A 19,008-nucleotide genomic window follows, 5' to 3' on the forward strand; every position below is an offset into this window, starting at 1 on the left:
CCACCACCAGCCTGCACAGTGGTAACAAGGCATGATGGATCCATGTTCTCATTCTGTTTACGCCAAATTCTGACTCTACCATTTGAATGTCTCAACAGAAATCGAGACTCATCAGACCAGGCAACATTTTTCCAGTCTTCAACTGTCCAATTTTGGTGAGCTCGTGCAAATTGTAGCCTCTTTTTCCTATTTGTAGTGGAGATGAGTGGTACCCGGTGGGGTCTTCTGCTGTTGTAGCCCATCTGCCTCAAGGTTGTGCGTGTTGTGGCTTCACAAATGCTTTGCTGCATACCTCGGTTGTAACGAGTGGTTATTTCAGTCAAAGTTGCTCTTCTATCAGCTTGAATCAGTCGGCCCATTCTCCTCTGACCTCTAGCATCAACAAGGCATTTTCGCCCACAGGACTGCCGCATACTGGATGTTTTTCCCTTTTCACACCATTCTTTGTAAACCCTAGAAATGGTTGTGCGTGAAAATCCCAGTAACTGAGCAGATTGTGAAATACTCAGACCGGCCCGTCTGGCACCAACAACCATGCCACGCTCAAAATTGCTTAAATCACCTTTCTTTCCCATTCTGACATTCAGTTTGGAGTTCAGGAGATTGTCTTGACCAGGACCACACCCCTAAATGCATTGAAGCAACTGCCATGTGATTGGTTGATTAGATAATTGCATTAATGAGAAATTGAACAGGTGTTCCTAATAATCCTTTAGGTGAGTGTATATATATATACACACACACACACACACACACACACACACACACACACACACACACACACACACACATATATATATATATACACACACACACACACACACACATATATATATATACACACACACACACACACATATATATATATATATATATACACACACACATACTGTATATATATACACATACACAGTATATACATATACACAGTATATATAGGAACCCAGCTGGCTAGCATGATTTATATATAAAATGGGAATGGGTAAAATATATTTTAGAAAAAAATCTTGTGACAATTTTCATGGGAACCAATCTGTTTCCAGCCAGTGTGGTTGACTTGTTTTATTTAGCATGCTGATATCTGTTAAAACCTCAAGCAAATTTCCTGATTTAACTTTTTTACTTGCTGCCACAACTGTGAAATGCTCAGTAGCCTCACAGCACGAAGAAGAATTATTCGATTTTGATAGGTTTTTGGGTGATTTTCAGGTGCAAAATTCATTCATAGGCAAGGACAGACAAAAGAATAAACCTAATGTTTTCTTAGGTGTGGTGTTGCATTGGACACCTGGATGCTTCCTCTGGATGAATAGATCTTTCCATGCATAAAGCAGCTGATCTTTTTGATCAACTCTGAGAAATTTCAATGGATTTTTTCCCCCACGGTATCAACCTTGTAAATACTTTTTGTTACCCTAGTGATAAATTGGTTATTGAGTTGATCTTTTTTTTTAGCTCTGGACAGATCTTATGATTAACAAGACCTAATCATGAATGCGAAATATGTAAACAAGAGTGAAACTACAAACTCTGGTTAATTATGAAAGCTTATAAGAGTGTAATACATTTAAACAGTGCAATACAACAAAACAGCAAGGAAGAATTAATCCCTTGAAATGAACGAGTATTATATATATATATATATAAATATAATAATCAGACATCAGGTTAATTATGGAAGCTAACAGTGAAATATTTTGCAAGAGTGCAATACATATAAACAGCAAAACATAATTAATCCCTACAAATGAACAAGTATTATATATAATAATCAGACCTCGAATGTGAACAAAAACACCTTTACAAAATACACCAAGCTGTTGGCGTTAAAAGGAAAAAAAACAGTAACTTAAACTCAAACTCTGTGTTTACATTAGTCACTTCTGTTCTGGCTGACATACCTCTACTTGGGATTCTCGCAAAACACCAACAAAAATAACATCATCAGATTCATCCTCAACCTTTAATGTCAGATGAGTGACTCTTAAATCCTGCTCTTCTGCGCTGGTGCAATCAGATGCATTTGGCCTTTCTTGTGGTATTTCTTGTACACCTACAAAGCAAATTCACTGGTTCGTCATTTAATCCATTATAGAGGAATATATTTTTTTGATGAAATTGTTACTTATATCTTGTGACCTTATTTAAAACGAAAACACTTCACTTACATGAATATTCTTCAGCATCAGGACAGACCTCCATCACACCTCCATCTTCCTGGAGCTGAAGTGCGACGTAAACAAAAAGTATGTCAACGACAAGCATGCTTAAAACAAATCATTTTTAACTTCATACATTACTTCACCAGTAAATTAACATTAAGACTATAATACCGTGTCATCAGACCCAGTGTCTGATTCTGCTCCATTGTCACTGGTCAGAACAAGAAGATCTGCAGTAACACCTGCTTATAATACATTGTTAATACTAAAAGCTCAAGTCATTTAAATTCACTTTCAATTGCACATAGAATAAAAAATTGCCGTACTGTTGAACTCCTCAAGCAAAGCATCCATTTCGGTTCCAGTCTTGCAAATATCTTCCTGTACCTGCGGGAAACATGATACACTCTCAGCCACTGGGTGGTGTGAATAAGACAAAAATAAGACAAGACAGCAAGTATAACACCTTTTTCAGGAGTCCAACGTCAAGGAAATCCATCAGTAAATCCACCATATTATTTGCACCCCCTTAAGCAACATTTAACAAATAAGAATAAAACCAAACAATTAATTCTTCATGCACAAAGTTAAAACACCAACAAATGCATGGTATATGTAAATAGTAAGAAACAACCTTTTTGCTCTCCAGCTGAAGAACTGATGTCATCCTGGGGCTCTCTGTTTTGTAGGTGCTCTGACTTAGGAAGTTTGAAAAGATATAGTTAGTGAGTTTATACACGTATTTTAAGAACATATGACAACGTTGGAGAAAAATAGATACTTACACATGCAGTAGAGGTCAGTATTTCAACTAGTTGTGCTCCTGCCCCTGACACTTCTTTAACCAAAAAACAAAGCAAAGATTTATATTAAAGTCTAAGATTAAGAAGTCAAAAAATTGCATCTAGTAACTACCTAGATTTATTTTATATATTCACAGCATTTATAATGTCCAGAAAACTAATAATAAGGCGGCCTCGTTGCTTTAAGCAGCTCCTAGCTCCACTAAAACTAAGACAATCTCACCAAACACACATTATGTACTCTTACATTTTTTATAACCATAGATCAATATTTGTCTACATCTACACATTCACATAGACTTAAAATAAGTCTATTAGAGTTTATATTAACAAATGTAATTATTTCAGAAGGAAAGCTTTTGTGCATGCTTTGAACTGAGGCCCCAATATTTTTCTACATGGGTAAAATCAAAGATTTACCTTCAGCAAATTCAACCAAGCCTTCAGAACTGGACACGGGTTCCTCCGCTTGAAGCTATATGAATTTACATGAGTACAAGTTAAGACATTAGCTGACAATAATCGGATAGCGTGAATTCACATTTTTCTGATTGCTAGAATAACACGCTCTGCTTGTTCTCAACTCAACTTTATTTATATAGCGCTTTTTACCATTTTCATTGTTACAAAGCAGCTGTACATGAGACATATTGACTATAAGCAAAACAATTAAAGTTATACCTGTAAAAACAAGAAAAAGTTGAAAACACAGAAGACAGACACACCCACATAGAGAACGCTCCACACACACAATATGCACACGTACTAACACACATAGACATAGACACACACACCTGTTCTGCGGGTTCATCACCTGGATCCATCTGCTCCACGAGTCTTTTACAACTCTCATCACCTTGACGTTTTAAAATATCAATTAATTTTGCTCTACCAACTCAATAACCAACTTATCACTAGGGTAACAGAAAACGTATTTACAAGGTTGATACCGTAGCAAAAAATATACCTCTACTTTAGCAGGATGTTTTAGTAGTTATTCGCTTACCTTTTGGTTCCTCAGAGGATGAAGCGAAAGCAGCTTCATATTCTGCATCTTCACCCTATTGTCATAGATAAATAAAACATAGATGCGCTACTACATATTAAAGCTGCAATCATTCTATTAACCACAATGAAAAGTCTATTTACCTGAGAGGCAATCTTCATTTGTGCAGCATGTATTACTTTGGTTAGCTCATCTACACAACACGCAAGTATAGGATTCTTGAAGTTAACCATTTGAGAATGCATACATGATGTGACAACATATCTTAGTAATGAATAAAGTGCTTTAACAATAATACAGCCTCAAAACATGACAATATGAAATCACAAAGGCAATTAGAAGTGCCTCCTCTAATGAAAAGCAATAGATACATACCATCCAGAACTGAAGCTTCACCGCTTAATGGCTGCAAATATAACAACAGTAGATAAATAAACGTTTTCTTTAACAAACACACTAAAAAAGTTTAAGTTTTGTTTTACTATTTCACACCTCTAATGGCTTTTCTGGCAGTATTTCATAGATGTTGAGTGGATCGACCACCACCTCAGAATCATGGTCCACAAGCAGAACCTGCAAAATTTTTTACATAACTGTAAATATAAAATGAAACAAAAAACACACAAGACTGTAAGAACCAATGTGACAAAAAAGAGAAGTGACATTTACCAATGCAGCATCTTCAGAAACCTTCAAAACCTGTGCCTTACACCAATTTCTTCTTACGTGAGACCATATAAAACATTCTGATCCAACAGGTTTCTTCTCTGTAGCCTGCCTTATACAACCAAAGTCTTAAAGAAATAAAATACTGCGTTTATAAACTGACAATGGTGTAATAGGATTATATACATCATAACAGTGACACATAAGCTCAATTATTTGTGATAAGGCTTACCTGACCGAATGATCTCATATGACAGAGACTCTGGTTCAACATGGCACAATTCAGAATGAAGTTCCTGTTGAAGGATGCCATCTGAATCGTCTTTGGGAGCGGCATCTGATAGTTCCTCAGACTGTTTTGCCAAAACTGGAGGATGAAGCTTTGCATCTAGGGTCTCTTGAGCAAAGTCATGCTGGTTTGTCAGGTCTAATAAACTACTGGTGACATCAGCAATTGGTTCGTGTTCTGTGTCACATGCGGACACCAGCTCCTCTGTTACAATAATCAAATCAGGGGAGTGAACACTTTCATCACTCATCACAAGTGGGACAGCCTGCACTTCATTTTCAACCTCAGTACCTTCTGGTACATCAGTCTCTTCCTCTTGCTGTATTTTGTTATCTGGAGTACAGATTTTATCAGTAACATCAGTGTCTGCTTCAAGAGTTTTTTCTGAGCCAATATTAATCTCAGTTACCACAGAATCTTCATAGGGGACAAGTCTTCCCCCATTTAAGAGTTTAACTGATGGGCCTTCATGACTTTCCCAATATTGTAGCATTGCATCATTGATGACAACACCATCAAACTCCAGCTTGACAAAGTGGGGCATTTCAGAGGTTCCCATTCTCTCAACGGTGATGTTTAAAAGCTTGTCATTAACTAGCTCATAAAACTCATCATCTGCATTTTCATCCCAGAAACCTTTGGAAACATCAAAGCCTTCAAGCTGGCAGTCAAACGCCTGAGGGGGAATATCAGATAGCTTGGATGGAAGTGCTCTCACATCACCTACATTGACTTTGGATTCGTTTCCATAGTCTACAAAAGTAACAGACAATGTATCATGGTCCCTAGTTGTTACTTTAGCACGATACCACAGATCGTCTTCAGCGAAAAGGGCAATGCCAGCACTTCCCACTGTCAGAGAATCCTCCTTCATTGTATTCTCCAACACATCACCGACATTCTGTAGCACATCTGCTATCTCTTGAAGTTTGTCTGTTGCATACTGACACCAGAAGAGTTGAGGACCTTTGATGACTGAGGCATATCCATCGATCATTTGTCCAACTGATAGGTCAGGGTTTTTGTAATAGGTGCAGGTCGTGACATCAGACATTTGCTTGACACTTGTGCTCTTAAGCTCAGCTGTTGGTGGACTTTCATCCTTGCATGTGGATCCAAGCACCACACCATTAACATCAAGTGTCACCTCCCACACAGCACCTGAAAGCTTCACAAACGTGCACACAACCTTATCCACATTCTCTTCAATTACCTGTTTGAAGCTGGATGCTTGGTCTGTGCTGTCAACATTCTGTTTATTTAGCGAGCAGTGGATGTCGTACCTTGGAAACGAAGCAAATGAATGTTCGAGTTGACATATTTTTGAGGGAGAAACGGCAGCAGTGTTTCCAAAGTCAACGAACTCAACATCAATTGTGTCACCAGTGTTTTTTCTTACTGCTGCACGGTACCAAGAGTTATCATCGGGAAACACTGCACGGACCAGGTCGCCTTCGTAAATATCAGTGGGATCAAGATTCACACCCTTTAACTGGCCATCATTTAACTTCTCGACAAGTGCATAAATGTCATCCTCATCAGTTGCCAGCTGAACAAAGAAGCTAAAGGGGCCATTGCAATGCGAGATGAAAACACTGGCTTCCATCCCTGATTTTATGAGTTTCACTGGGATCTGTGATTCTTTGAGAGACATCTGGGGCTTGATTTTAACACCACCATCTTTCTTAGATTGACAAGGGAGCATCAACTCATTTGGTTTTCCATCATTTGGCTTTCTTGGTGATATCTCTGGTTTTGTGGTATTATGGCACCTTTGAAATTCCTTTGTTGGTTCTGGTCCACCATCTTTATGGTCTCCCCACCTGTTCCGTGTTGATTCAAACCTATTACCTATTTGACTTTGGCTGAAATGCTGAACCCTATTTGGTGGACTTGTCTTCAGACCACTGAAACTTTCTCTCACATGGGTTGCCAAGCTTTGTGCAATTTTGTTCTTTGTGCCAAAGTCTTTGATTGCGCTCAGTTCATTTTGGGGGATATCATTGCGAAACTTCTGTCTGATCAATGCATTGACTTTCGTTTTCCCATCATAAAGTTCCACTATCAGTTTTCCTCCAGGTTCTTTTGCCACGATCAACGCCTTGAAACAACCACCCTCTGCTAAATTCTGAAACCACTTTCCCACTTCACCCGGTACGTTGTCTGGTATATCCGAGAGCCCACATTCGATTGCCTGCACTGGGACAGTCATTATGTCTCCTGCTTCGATTGGAACTGGTAGCAAGCATGATTTATTGACTTCCAGTGTGTCTCCGTAATCCACAAAGTGAACCACGGTTGACGGTTTTGTAGATTTGATTTGCCCTCTGTACCAAAGTCCATCTGTGAATTTCACAAAGCAAACTGTTCCGAACGTCTGAGGACACTTGGTGACCGCTAGTTGAATGCAGAGGGAGTTGACTTTGTCAGCAAGTTTTTCTATCTGGTCAGAATTTCTTCCCAGATGACAAAAGAACAGAGTGGCACTTTTCACACAGGTGACACTCACTTCCTCTTCACACCCAGTCTTGATAACATGTGAGGAATAGTAGTAGGTGACCAGGAGAAAAGGTGAAATGGGAGACCTTTTAGAGGGTGCACGATCAGCTAGATGTCTTTGGACAAGAAGATTGCAAATGCTTTGGAACGGGGTTTCCAAATCCACCACATTGAACACAACTTTCTGGGCATCATACATTATAGCAAAAATGGTGCATTTCAAGGGCACGTTTGTGGAGGCTGCAGTGTCAACAAAATCTTGCAACTGCAATGTGGCTTCAGGGCTCCAGTCTATAGCTGAGTGAGAGACTGGAGAGATAAGATTATACAAACTGCATCGGAAAGCTTGTCCCTTCATCTTCAGAAATTCTGGAGTAATCTTCCGCAGATCTTCAACGCCAACCTTCTTTGTCTGCCCGTAGTCAATAAAAATCACATCAACATGTGGTGTTTGGTGTTTGTGAATGACCAAGGCTCTGTACCATATACCAATTTTAGGATGACGGGCAACACAAGCTGCTTCAAAAGGTGGCTGAAATTTGCTGTGAGCATAGAAGCACTGGATATCGTGCATTAGCACTTCCAAACATGCTGCATTTTGGGTTTTTTGACACCAAAAGTCATTTGGACTTTCAATGTAGGACACGGTTACCTCCAGCGAACTGCCAATTGGAAATAAAGATTCCTTGAAAGCTGATGCACTTTCCGTCACAACAGAAGAACTGGATGGCGTTTGAGGTTGAGTACTTGTACTGACTGTGTCAGCGGTGTGTGCCATTTTTAAACTGCACGATCTTAAGCCAGGATTGCCCACAAAGCTCTTTTCACTTTCTGCAAGGTCTGTGCTGCACAACAACTTGCTTACATCATTTTCGCCATCTAGACTGGGTTCCACTAACTGAACAATATGGGTGTCTTGAAACTTGTCTTGGATGTGCAGATCAAGTACTTTGTCTTCAACGATTCTGGAAAAGAACGATGTGGCCTTCTCATCCCAATGTTTCAGTTTGGGTTTAATGCCATGGAGGGAGCACTTTACTGCCACAGCGGGTAGCTCCTGGAATTTCAGAGGTAGCTTTTGAAGGTTGCAACAATCAACAATGCCTGTGTTCCCATCTGGGTGTTTGGACTCGCTTCTCTCTGAAATTTTGCTCTTCTGAGACGACGGGCTCTTCTGAACAGCAAAGTCATCATGGGTCAGTTCGGAGTCCAGCACACATTTCTGTTTCAATTCAAACAACTTATTGATGTTTGTATTTTCCTCGCCATGAAGCGTGACATAGTGGACACCTTCTGAAAGGCTCTGATACTGAAATTTGGCAATCACGGTTCTGTTGAGCAGGACAGATTTCAAGAAATCGATCTGTGAGGTTGTCCAACCAACACCTCCGTCATCTATTCCATGAAGAGAGCACACGTACGTTACAACCGGCATTCTGAAGAATTCAGAAGCAAGTGGTCTGAGGTTGTCAACCTGTACGAATTGTTTCTTCCCATAATCCACATGCAAAACCTCAACCACATTGTAGGCGGACATGACCTGCTGCAGCACAGAACGATACCATTTCCCATCACTTCCTCTTGATGCACAAGGGCTTCCCAAATTCTCAGGTCTGGCAAAATTTGTTCCAATTCTTCCTTCATAATGCTGAGTTATCTGTTCAGTTAACTTCCTCAGCTCCTGAGAAAAGACCTTGAGTTGACAGAATATACTAAATGGATTTGTTACCTCTGTAACAACCACGGTCTCGACGGTATCGGTCTGCAACTCTGGATACATGTAGGATTGTGTTTTTTCCATTTGCTCAATGAGTTCGAAGGGTTTGTTCCCGATGAAAGGAATCTTCTGAAGATCCACTGCGAATCCGCTGTTAGCCTGCAAGGACCTTGTAACAAACTCTTTGAACCTTTCACTGGACAGTTTTTTGGCAAACCCCATTTCAAACATCTGTCTGGACAGACAAGGAATGTCAAGCAGGAACGTTCTATGAGGCACGAGAACATCCTGAACAGTGGCGCTCACTCTTCTACCACAGAAGGTCTTCATGAACTCCAAGGCCATTGTTGTCCATTTGTCAGGAGACAGTGGTAAGACATTGGCAAGAACACAGAATTCCCCCTCAGGAGGCAGATAGAAAAACTCACTTTTGCCCCATGCTAGTGTGTTAAGTGTGGCATGAAGTGTTCTGCCTTCATCAATTAAAAACAAACTGTACTCTTCAGCATCTCTTGACACTACACGGGCTCTGTACCATGTTTCATACACACGTACTAGGCACAAGTCCCCAGGATTTCCATCGGATTCGCAAAATCCCTCTCTGGGGTATTGAATCTCCTTTTTCAGTTGTTGATATGCAAATTTCCGATCTTGATCAAAATTACCCCAAAACTTTACCAGTACACATGAGGGGCTTAAGTTTACTCGTAAAATAAGTACAGGAACATTTGAACCGGTTGATGGGAGGCCTGGAATTGAACACATTGTGTTTTTCACAACTCACTCTCTAATGACCCAGTGTCTGGTGTATCTAGAAAGAGAGAAGAAAACAGAAAACATATAAATGTTATTTTACAAATAATGTCCAATTGTAAAAATTCAACGCAAGCGTGACCAAACCCTATCACAGGTAAAACTAGAATAAAAAAAAGAGTAGTTGACAAACTTGTTTCGTCTTATCAATATTTCAAAATAACTCCAATATACATTGTGAACACTTTACCAATTACATTTAAATATTAAAACTTAAATATATTTATATATTAAACATGAAAATTCTGTCATCGTTTACGTGCCCCCACGTAACGTTGTTTCAGACCTGCATAAATTTCTTTGTTCTGTTGAACACAAAGATATTTGGAAGAATATTAGCAATTTTTAGTTCTGTGACATCATCCATTACCATAGTAGAAAAACATATTGTATTTTTTTTGTTGTTGTTGTTCTGTTGAACACAAAATGAAATATTTTAAATAATTTAGCAAAACAAACAATTCTGGAGCACCTTTGACAACCATTTAATTTTTCCTAATACAGCCCTATTCGGATGGTAATTTGTTTCTCATAAGGACGTCTGTAAAAATAAATCTGCATGGCTCCTTGGTGATAAAACTCATGCATTCGGACAAACATAAAATCAAGGTGTAGGTGTGAGTTAGTAATCCTGCGAACCCAGAAAATGCATGTCTCACGTTCTCAGTCATATGACAATTCGCACATATTTAATAATTATAATGGAATAAAATATTTTAAAATGCCAATATCTAATGTTTTTTGTTGTCTTCCTTCTGTTCTTATCATCTCCCTCTGTGTAGTGAAGCAGTGTTTCTGATCTATCGGACAAGTTAGCTAACTTATGTAAACGTGTGTGTGTGTGTGTGTGTGTGTGTGTATATGTTGTGTGTGCGTACATGTTGTGTGTGCTCACCTGATGCATCTACGCGATCACATTTACATTTATGCATTTGGCAGATCACGCTAACAGCCAAAACTTATTAAAGTCCCCGTGAACCAGAAGTTGCGATCGTTTTTACTTCCGTATTTGGACACATTTTAGGGTTGTTCCGATTGACGATACTATCATGTATCGACGATACTCAGACATATCGGTGATAGCTGATTCTTAGACGATAGTTGGCTGTTTCCCAATATATGTTGCAATTTAATATTACAAACGCACATTGTGCATTTCTTCGTGCAAGAGAGCTTGCAATGCATGCGGCTAAGGCTTTTCCTCACGCCAGAGAGTTTATAATGTGCGGGGTTTGAGTTTTCCGCGCACGAGACAGCTTGTGATGCTCGCGGCTCAGGCTTTTCCTTGCAGGAATTGTTATGCGCATGGGGGTTTAAGACCAGCGCACGAGTTGTTCCCGTTTGGCAATCAAGTAATAACAGTGCACGCCGTGCGCATCAATGATGCATTTGGATGAATGATAATGACTTACAGCAAGTTTACTTTCTCTCGTTTAAAAGGTTGTGGTGGGAAGTAACAAGGTTGCCAACTGCACTGAACTTACACTCTGATAGAATGATAATTTCAGTCACACATGAGCATTTTCTAGCCATGTAAGCTTCTGTTTTTGTCCAAAAATTCAGCTTGTCATAGATAAATGCATAAATTGCCCCACCCCTGGATACTATCGTGTATTGGCGATCCACAGGCTGGCGATAGAACGATATGACTATAGAGAATATCACCCAACACTAACACATTTCCAAGTGAAAAGGAATTTCAAAGGAGAAAATTAGTGGGTGTGGCTTACGTTTTTCACTGCGAATTGATTGGATGTATAAAACAGCTGTTGCTTTGAATTTGAAATGAAACTGGCAGCAGACTGACAGTTGAAGGGGAAGCCGTCTAGTTTACATCATTTGAGATGGATAGTCATTTCAGGGCGGAAGTGCATTTTCAGATTTTAACTGAATATTATCGGGGTACGGGGCTCTAGACTGCGACCAAAATGCTTGCAAATGCGTCTGTTTTTTATAACGTGCGAGGTAAAATTTCACAGGGTCGCTTGGTGCGAGTGCGCAAACCGCTGTGAAAAACAAACTAATGTCCGAATCGCGACGTAATGACTCATTTGAACCGATTCATTTTGTTCACAACTCATCAAACACTGAACTCAGGAGACTCACTGACTGAACCCATCAAATCAGTCACACAAAACACATCAGAACACAAGCGTGCTTAGACCATTTAACAAGAGTGGTTATTAAGATTAAGTATTTAAAGTTTATTTATGACAATGTGTAGTAAAGTACAAACCCGATTCCAAAAAAGTTGGGACACTGTACAAATTGTGAATAAAAACAGAATGCAATGATGTGGAAGTTTCAAATTTCAATATTTTATTCAGAATACAACATAGATGACATATCAAATGTTTAAACTGAGAGAATGTATCATTTTAAGGGAAAAATAAGTTGATTTTAAATTTCATGGCATCAACACATCTCAAAAAAGTTGGGACAAGGCCATGTTTACCACTGTGTGGCATCCCCTCTTCTTTTTATAACGGTCTGCAAACGTCTGGGGACTGAGGAGACAAGTTGCTCAAGTTTAGGAATAGGAATGTTGTCCCATTCTTGTCTAATACAGGCTTCTAGTTGCTCGACTGTCTTAGGTCTTCTTTGTCGCATCTTCCTCTTTATGATGCGCCAAATGTTTTCTATGGGTGAAAGATCTGGACTGCAGGCTGGCCATTTCAGTACCCGGATCCTTCTTCTACGCAGCCATGATGTTGTAATTGATGCAGTATGTGGTCTGGCATTGTCATGTTGGAAAATGCAAGGTCTTCCCTGAAAGAGACGACGTCTGGATGGGAGCATATGTTGTTCTAGAACTTGGATATACCTTTCAGCATTGATGGTGCCTTTCCAGATGTGTAAGCTGCCCATGCCACACGCACTCATGCAACCCCATACCATCAGAGATGCAGGATTCTGAACTGAGCGCTGATAACAACTTGGGTTGTCCTTGTCCTCTTTAGTCCGGATGACATGGCGTCCCAGTTTTTTAAAAAGAACTTCAAATTTTGATTCGTCTGACCACAGAACAGTTTTCCACTTTGCCACAGTCCATTTTAAATGAGCCTTGGCCCAGAGAAAACGCCTGCGCTTCTGGATCATGTTTAGATATGGCTTCTTTTTTGACCTATAGAGTTTTAGCCGGCAACGGCGAATGGCACGGTGGATTGTGTTCACCGACAATGTTTTCTGGAAGTATTCCTGAGCCCATGTTGTGATTTCCATTACAGTAGCATTCCTGTATGTGATGCAGTGCCGTCTAAGGGCCCGAAGATCACGGGCATCCAGTATGGTTTTCCGGCCTTGACCCTTACGCACAGAGATTGTTCCAGATTCTCTGAATCTTTGGATGATATTATGCACTGTAGATGACGATAACTTCAAACTCTTTGCAATTTTTCTCTGAGAAACTCCTTTCTGATATTGCTCCACTATTTTTCGCCGCAGCGTTGGGGGAATTGGTGATCCTCTGCCCATCTTGACTTCTGAGAGACACTGCCACTCTGAGAGGCTCTTTTTATACCCAATCATGTTGCCAATTGACCTAATAAGTTGCAAATTGGTGCTCCAGCTGTTCCTTATATGTACATTTAACTTTTCCGGCCTCTTATTGCTACCTGTCCCAACTTTTTTGGAATGTGTAGCTCTCATGAAATCCAAAATGAGCCAATATTTGGCATGACATTTCAAAATGTCTCACTTTCAACATTTGATATGTTATCTATATTCTATTGTGAATAAAATATAAGTTTATGAGATTCGTAAATTATTGCATTCCTTTTTTATTCACAATTTGTACAGTGTCCCAACTTTTTTGGAATCGGGTTTGTACATATATAAATATGAAGTGGTCTATAGCCGACTATTTTAAAAAACAGAGTGACAAATTAACAGAACATTCATCAACTGAGGTCATTATGCAAGGTCGTTATGATTACTAAAAAAAAGGGTGCGACCAAATTGTAATTTGGTGCAACCAACTGGGGAACATGAATTTTCAAAAGAAAATGACCCACATTGATAAGCTATTTACTATAAACGCTGCAATATTTAATATAAAAATAGAAATTGTCATTTTTAATTTAACTGGGACTTTAAACTCTGTATCATCTGGTCATCATACAGACACGTATGATATTATTCGAAGCTGTAAAGGGTTTACATTCATTTGCGTAGATACACGATAACCACAAAACATTGTGGTTTTGCAGAACAAAGAAAGCCAAAAGGATGCACTTTCTATCGTCTGTGAACTATTTCTCTCCGTTCGCAGAAGTGCTTCAGGTGCGCGTGTAATGTGAAGCTATGTTGTGCTTTTTATGCTGCCATTTACGGTATTTTCAATGCATCAGACACTATAATCCCTGAACCTCCTAAAGAGCAACATTCTGCGGTAATTTTATCTGGTCAGAATGGACTTACAAAACGTATTTTGGATTTAACACCTGTTATAAACTCAGAGATGTGGATTCGGACGACGGAGAGCAATTAAATTACCGCACGACCTTGGTGTTTGTCAAAAACAGTAGGTAATTCGGCTGGGGATTTTTCCGCGGGTGGTGGGAGAAAAACACAGACATTCTGGATTCGGACGGAAATTAAATCACCATTTACCCCCCCCCCGTAAATGGAGAAAATATCTTACGTCCCCATGAGAAACAATTACCGTCCGAATAGGGCTTATATGGTAGTCAATAATGTCCCAGAAGTGGAAATTGCTAACATTCTTCCAAATATCTTTCTCTGCGTTCATCAGAACAAAGTAAATTATACATGTATAAAATTGCATGAGGGTGAGTATGACAGAATTTTCATTTTTGGGTGAACTATCCCTTTAATCCTCCCTTTGGACAAACATGAAGTAAAAAATATTCTATGGAGACACATACGTACATATGAACACATACTGTACTTCATATAGAGAAGTAGTGAGTATATACACTGCTTCAAAACCTATGTAACAACTAACCAAATTTGTGTGAACTACTTTACAAAGACATTAAAAATAAAGTCAAAGAAATGTATTTATCTGTTATTTTAGCGCTGCGCAACAAATCACAGCTGAATAACTTATGCTTGATGAACACAACTAAAAACATCAGTTTCCCAATGTGACAAGACTCACATTTGGTTTTTAAATGATCTAACGTTATCAATCAATCGATCGAAGTACTATAATAGCAAGTTATACATAACGTTCAAAACATCCCAACATAAGACTCAATTCAGCAATTAACGTTACTAATAATATGAAATGCAGCAACTAAGACACGCGTGCACAACCCAACACTCGATCAACAGTGTTTTTAACATGCCTTTAAGTCAAACTATTGAAAAAAGTCCAAGTTTAGGTTATCTTAGCCCATTAAAAACATGCTTCTCAACAACTCAAGCAGCAAAAAAACATTAGTAGGGGTCTCTGCAGGTCGGAGAAATGGGCGTGCCGAAAGATATCTCGTTGGTCAAAGGTGCTCTTCCTCAGCATACCACATACGTCATTTCTTTTAAACAGGAGGAAGGTCGCGGTAAGGTGTGTGTAATGCAAAGTTTGCAAACTTGTGAATTTTGTGAACATAAGCCCTTAAAAACTTTAAATTGTATCAGATAAGTCTGTGTTTTTGCAAAATTGCTTAATAATAAATCACAGAAGGTAATTAAACAGCACTTACTCTTTTAGAAGCAGCTGTCGTTATGTTAGTCTTTCTGCATGTTTTTGTTTACATGTAGGCTACTAAATCATAGTTGTACTAAAACGGTAGAAATGCCTTTTACTGTATGACAGTTATGTTGTTGCTATTCTATCATGACACCAAGGAACGCAAATTATTTTGACACTTACAACTGCACTAGCTTTTTAGAGACATTTGTACCACCCTTCAAATAATAATTGTAATTTGCTTTTGATTGTGACACTCAGCTGTTCCTTAAATATCAGTTATTTCTAAATAGTTCACCTCCAATATATGCAATCCCCTGTTCCTTCATTTTACATCTACAATAAAACGCAATATGATATCAACACAACCCTATCCTGCTTCTTTTTGTTATCATTTTAAATATACAGTATGTATGTGGTTTAGGTCATCTGATGTGATTATTTTCACGTTTAATCAAATGAAATATACTTTACAATAAAATATTGTGTTTTGTATCATAAGACGTTTGTACAATAGGGAAAACCAATACACAGGGAGTGCTCAAAGACTACGTTTAACTAATAAATACATACAGCTAGGCTGTGTATACTGTATAGTTATGAAACTCTGACCTCAGTCAAAATTATTAGTCTGGGAACAAATACAGGTGCTGGTCATATAATTAGAATATCATCAAAAAGTTGATTTATTTCACTAATTCCATTCAAAAAGTGAAACTTGTATATTATATTAATTCATTACACAGAGACTGCTATATTTCAAATGTTTATTTCTTTTAATTTGATGATTATAACTGACAACTAATGAAAATCCCAAATTCAGTATCTCAGAAAATTAGAATATTACTTAAGACCAATACACCTGTACCAGCACCTGTAGATTCATCAGACCAACGATTGCCCATTATGAAATGTAACCAAAACGAATAATATCCTGTGTTACCACTAAAGTGACATTAGAGCCAGCGGGCAGTTTTAGGTGTATTTGTGACATCAAGCTGTTCTCGGCGGCTCTGACAGCCCGGTGATCACGGGGAACTCACACCTCAGAACATGTCGAGGCCACTTATAGGCCCCAGTATCCAAAGAGTATAGATACCATTTACAGTATCTTTGTAAATCAACTGCAGATTCTTGGTTTCATATTTAAAATCTTCGATACAAAAACACCTCAATGAAAAGGTGGGTTTGGATGTGAAACAGGCAGTTTTCGCGACCAATTGAAAAGACCTTTCGGAACTCCCCTACCTTTCGGATCGCTTCCACCTTTCAGCACGCCCAATTCTCTGACCTGCAGATACCCCGTCTCAGAAAAACATTAATAAACAACTACCTGGAAGTCCAGGGACGTAACAGTGGAGTCGCCTTAGTATAGTAACGCGTAGTTTCTGAGGTAAATATTGAGATGTAACCTCTGAAAATACGACGACATACAACAGCTAGTTTATAAATATCGCCAAATGGCAAACATTTTTATTAGTGCACATTTAATCGTCATATATTTATTACAAACACTTACCTCATCAAGTTTTATTTAGTTGTTGGCCATAAACAAAGTGCTTCTTGTCAACCGTCAAGACTGAATCAAAAGGAGACAAAGATACTGCCAGGACGCGCGGCGCGCCTCACCCTCGTGCTTTCAGCTAATTGGCTCATTTAAGGTCAGGCGGACGTTCTTTAAAATGGACGTCGTTTGTGAACGGCAAAATATAAAATAACATCATTGTGATTCATGCCGTAGTATCAGTGATTGGTTCAGATACTGCTGATACTTTACTATATTATACATTATTTTATCAGTTAAAATAAGATACAAGGATATTTTAATTGTACTCAAAATAAATAAACGTTGACCAAACCCTACGATATAATAATTTATAGAAACAAAACTATTGCAAATAATATAATATCTGAAAATGATCCCTGTAGTTTTATACAAACGTTATATAGCCAGTGTGCTTGCCAGTTAAGTCATTTATTATTTTAATTTATTGCTAGATTCGATTTTAAATGAAAATGAACAAAGACACCAAGCAGTTATTTTAAAGAAAACAATAGATTTAATACATCAAACGGCATATGTCAATACGTAACAAATACGTAACAAAACTCCAGTCCAAAGAATGAGCTAATCTATTTGCATTTTAAAACAATTATTACTTAATGGGGACAAGTGAACAGGAGACGGGTGAAAGAAAGTACAACAGAAAAACAGATGTATGTTGACTATTTTGCTGACTCTGTGTTTATGCCGTATTTCTCTTTGAGACGTTTTAGCTGTTCCTCCTATTTCTTTGTGTCCATTTTTTGGAAAGCCTTGAAAGAGAAAGAAGGGATAAACATATGCATTAATAACATTAATACATATTTTAGCTGTCGTTGCTTTTTACAACTCGACAAACTAACAGAAGCTTACTGGGTACAATATATGGTTACGTTTTATATGCATGAATGTAATCATGAATATATAATTAACATGTAAATATGGACACAAGGGCAATTCAAACCAACTCACCCTGTTTGCGTTATAATACAATACAACCAAGTATCTGTTGCAGGCATTGAACCCAGATAGATGGTCGCAGGCATATTTTGCATCAAAGATGTCCTCATATATAACGTATGCAGTTCCTCTGGTCTCGTGGTGTTCCCACTGGGAGGATAAAAAATCTATAATTTAATTATGAAAAGTGATCAGTGATAGATCATTTTTTACACATAAAAGCAATCAGCAGTCACTAACACACAGATTAACTTTAAAGCCAACGGGTTGGCGCATATGGTTGCGTTGATTTTGGTAATATTTGTAATGTTATGCCATACGGGACCGGGGGCACTGAGCGCGCATTAACGGTTTGGGTAGTTGTGGCCTAATGGTTAGAGAGTCGGACTCATGACCAGAAGGTTGCCGGTTTGATTCTCAGGACCGGCGGGTAACGACTGTCATGCCTTTGAGCTGCAGTGATAGCTGCCCACTGCTTCTGCCAGATGACCTTGTAACAATGCGGTCTGATCAACCTGCGCTGGGCCTCCCTTGGCTGAGGGTGCCTTGTGATAAAGGGCCGAAACACCCAATGAGGCAGAGGAGCACAACTGACGATGTGTCGCATTGATGGGAACCATACAAAGGGCATTATCAGCAGCACCTCACCAAAAGGCATCTTTCACTCAGGATAATGTGATGAAAATGGGACACACAACTCATTAGATGTCTCTCTGATAATGGCAAGGAAAGGTAAGTATGCTATGTATTTCTATAATCATTCATCCCCCAAACACAGAGGATGCCTACAAAATAATTTACCCTTTACTATCTGGCCATTGTGATCCAACTGCAGTTGAACAGCCTTGCTCACCACTTTCCTGATACTGGCTTCAGTTCCATTATTGCATTTTGTGT

General features: G+C 38.8%; 1 protein-coding gene across 1 annotated transcript; it reads right to left on the reverse strand.

Moving 5' to 3' along the window:
* Positions 1 to 1,877: 1,877 nt before the first annotated feature.
* Positions 1,878 to 17,231, reverse strand: LOC130562572 (tudor domain-containing 6-like). Its single transcript, XM_057347652.1, has 16 exons — positions 17,128 to 17,231; positions 4,870 to 9,953; positions 4,641 to 4,765; positions 4,464 to 4,544; positions 4,347 to 4,377; positions 4,115 to 4,164; positions 3,972 to 4,026; positions 3,760 to 3,821; positions 3,386 to 3,440; positions 2,948 to 3,000; positions 2,797 to 2,860; positions 2,629 to 2,690; positions 2,489 to 2,549; positions 2,334 to 2,404; positions 2,169 to 2,223; positions 1,878 to 2,053 (listed from the first exon to the last, which is right to left on the reverse strand). The coding sequence occupies exons 2-16, from the start codon at positions 9,905 to 9,907 to the stop codon at positions 1,878 to 1,880; spliced, it is 6,039 nt and encodes a 2,012-aa protein (XP_057203635.1). The 5' UTR covers positions 9,908 to 9,953; positions 17,128 to 17,231.
* Between the last annotated feature and the right edge of the window lie 1,777 nt (positions 17,232 to 19,008).

This window comes from Triplophysa rosa, linkage group LG12 (genome assembly GCF_024868665.1).
Source record: "Triplophysa rosa linkage group LG12, Trosa_1v2, whole genome shotgun sequence".
NCBI classification, from domain to species: Eukaryota; Metazoa; Chordata; class Actinopteri; order Cypriniformes; family Nemacheilidae; genus Triplophysa; species Triplophysa rosa.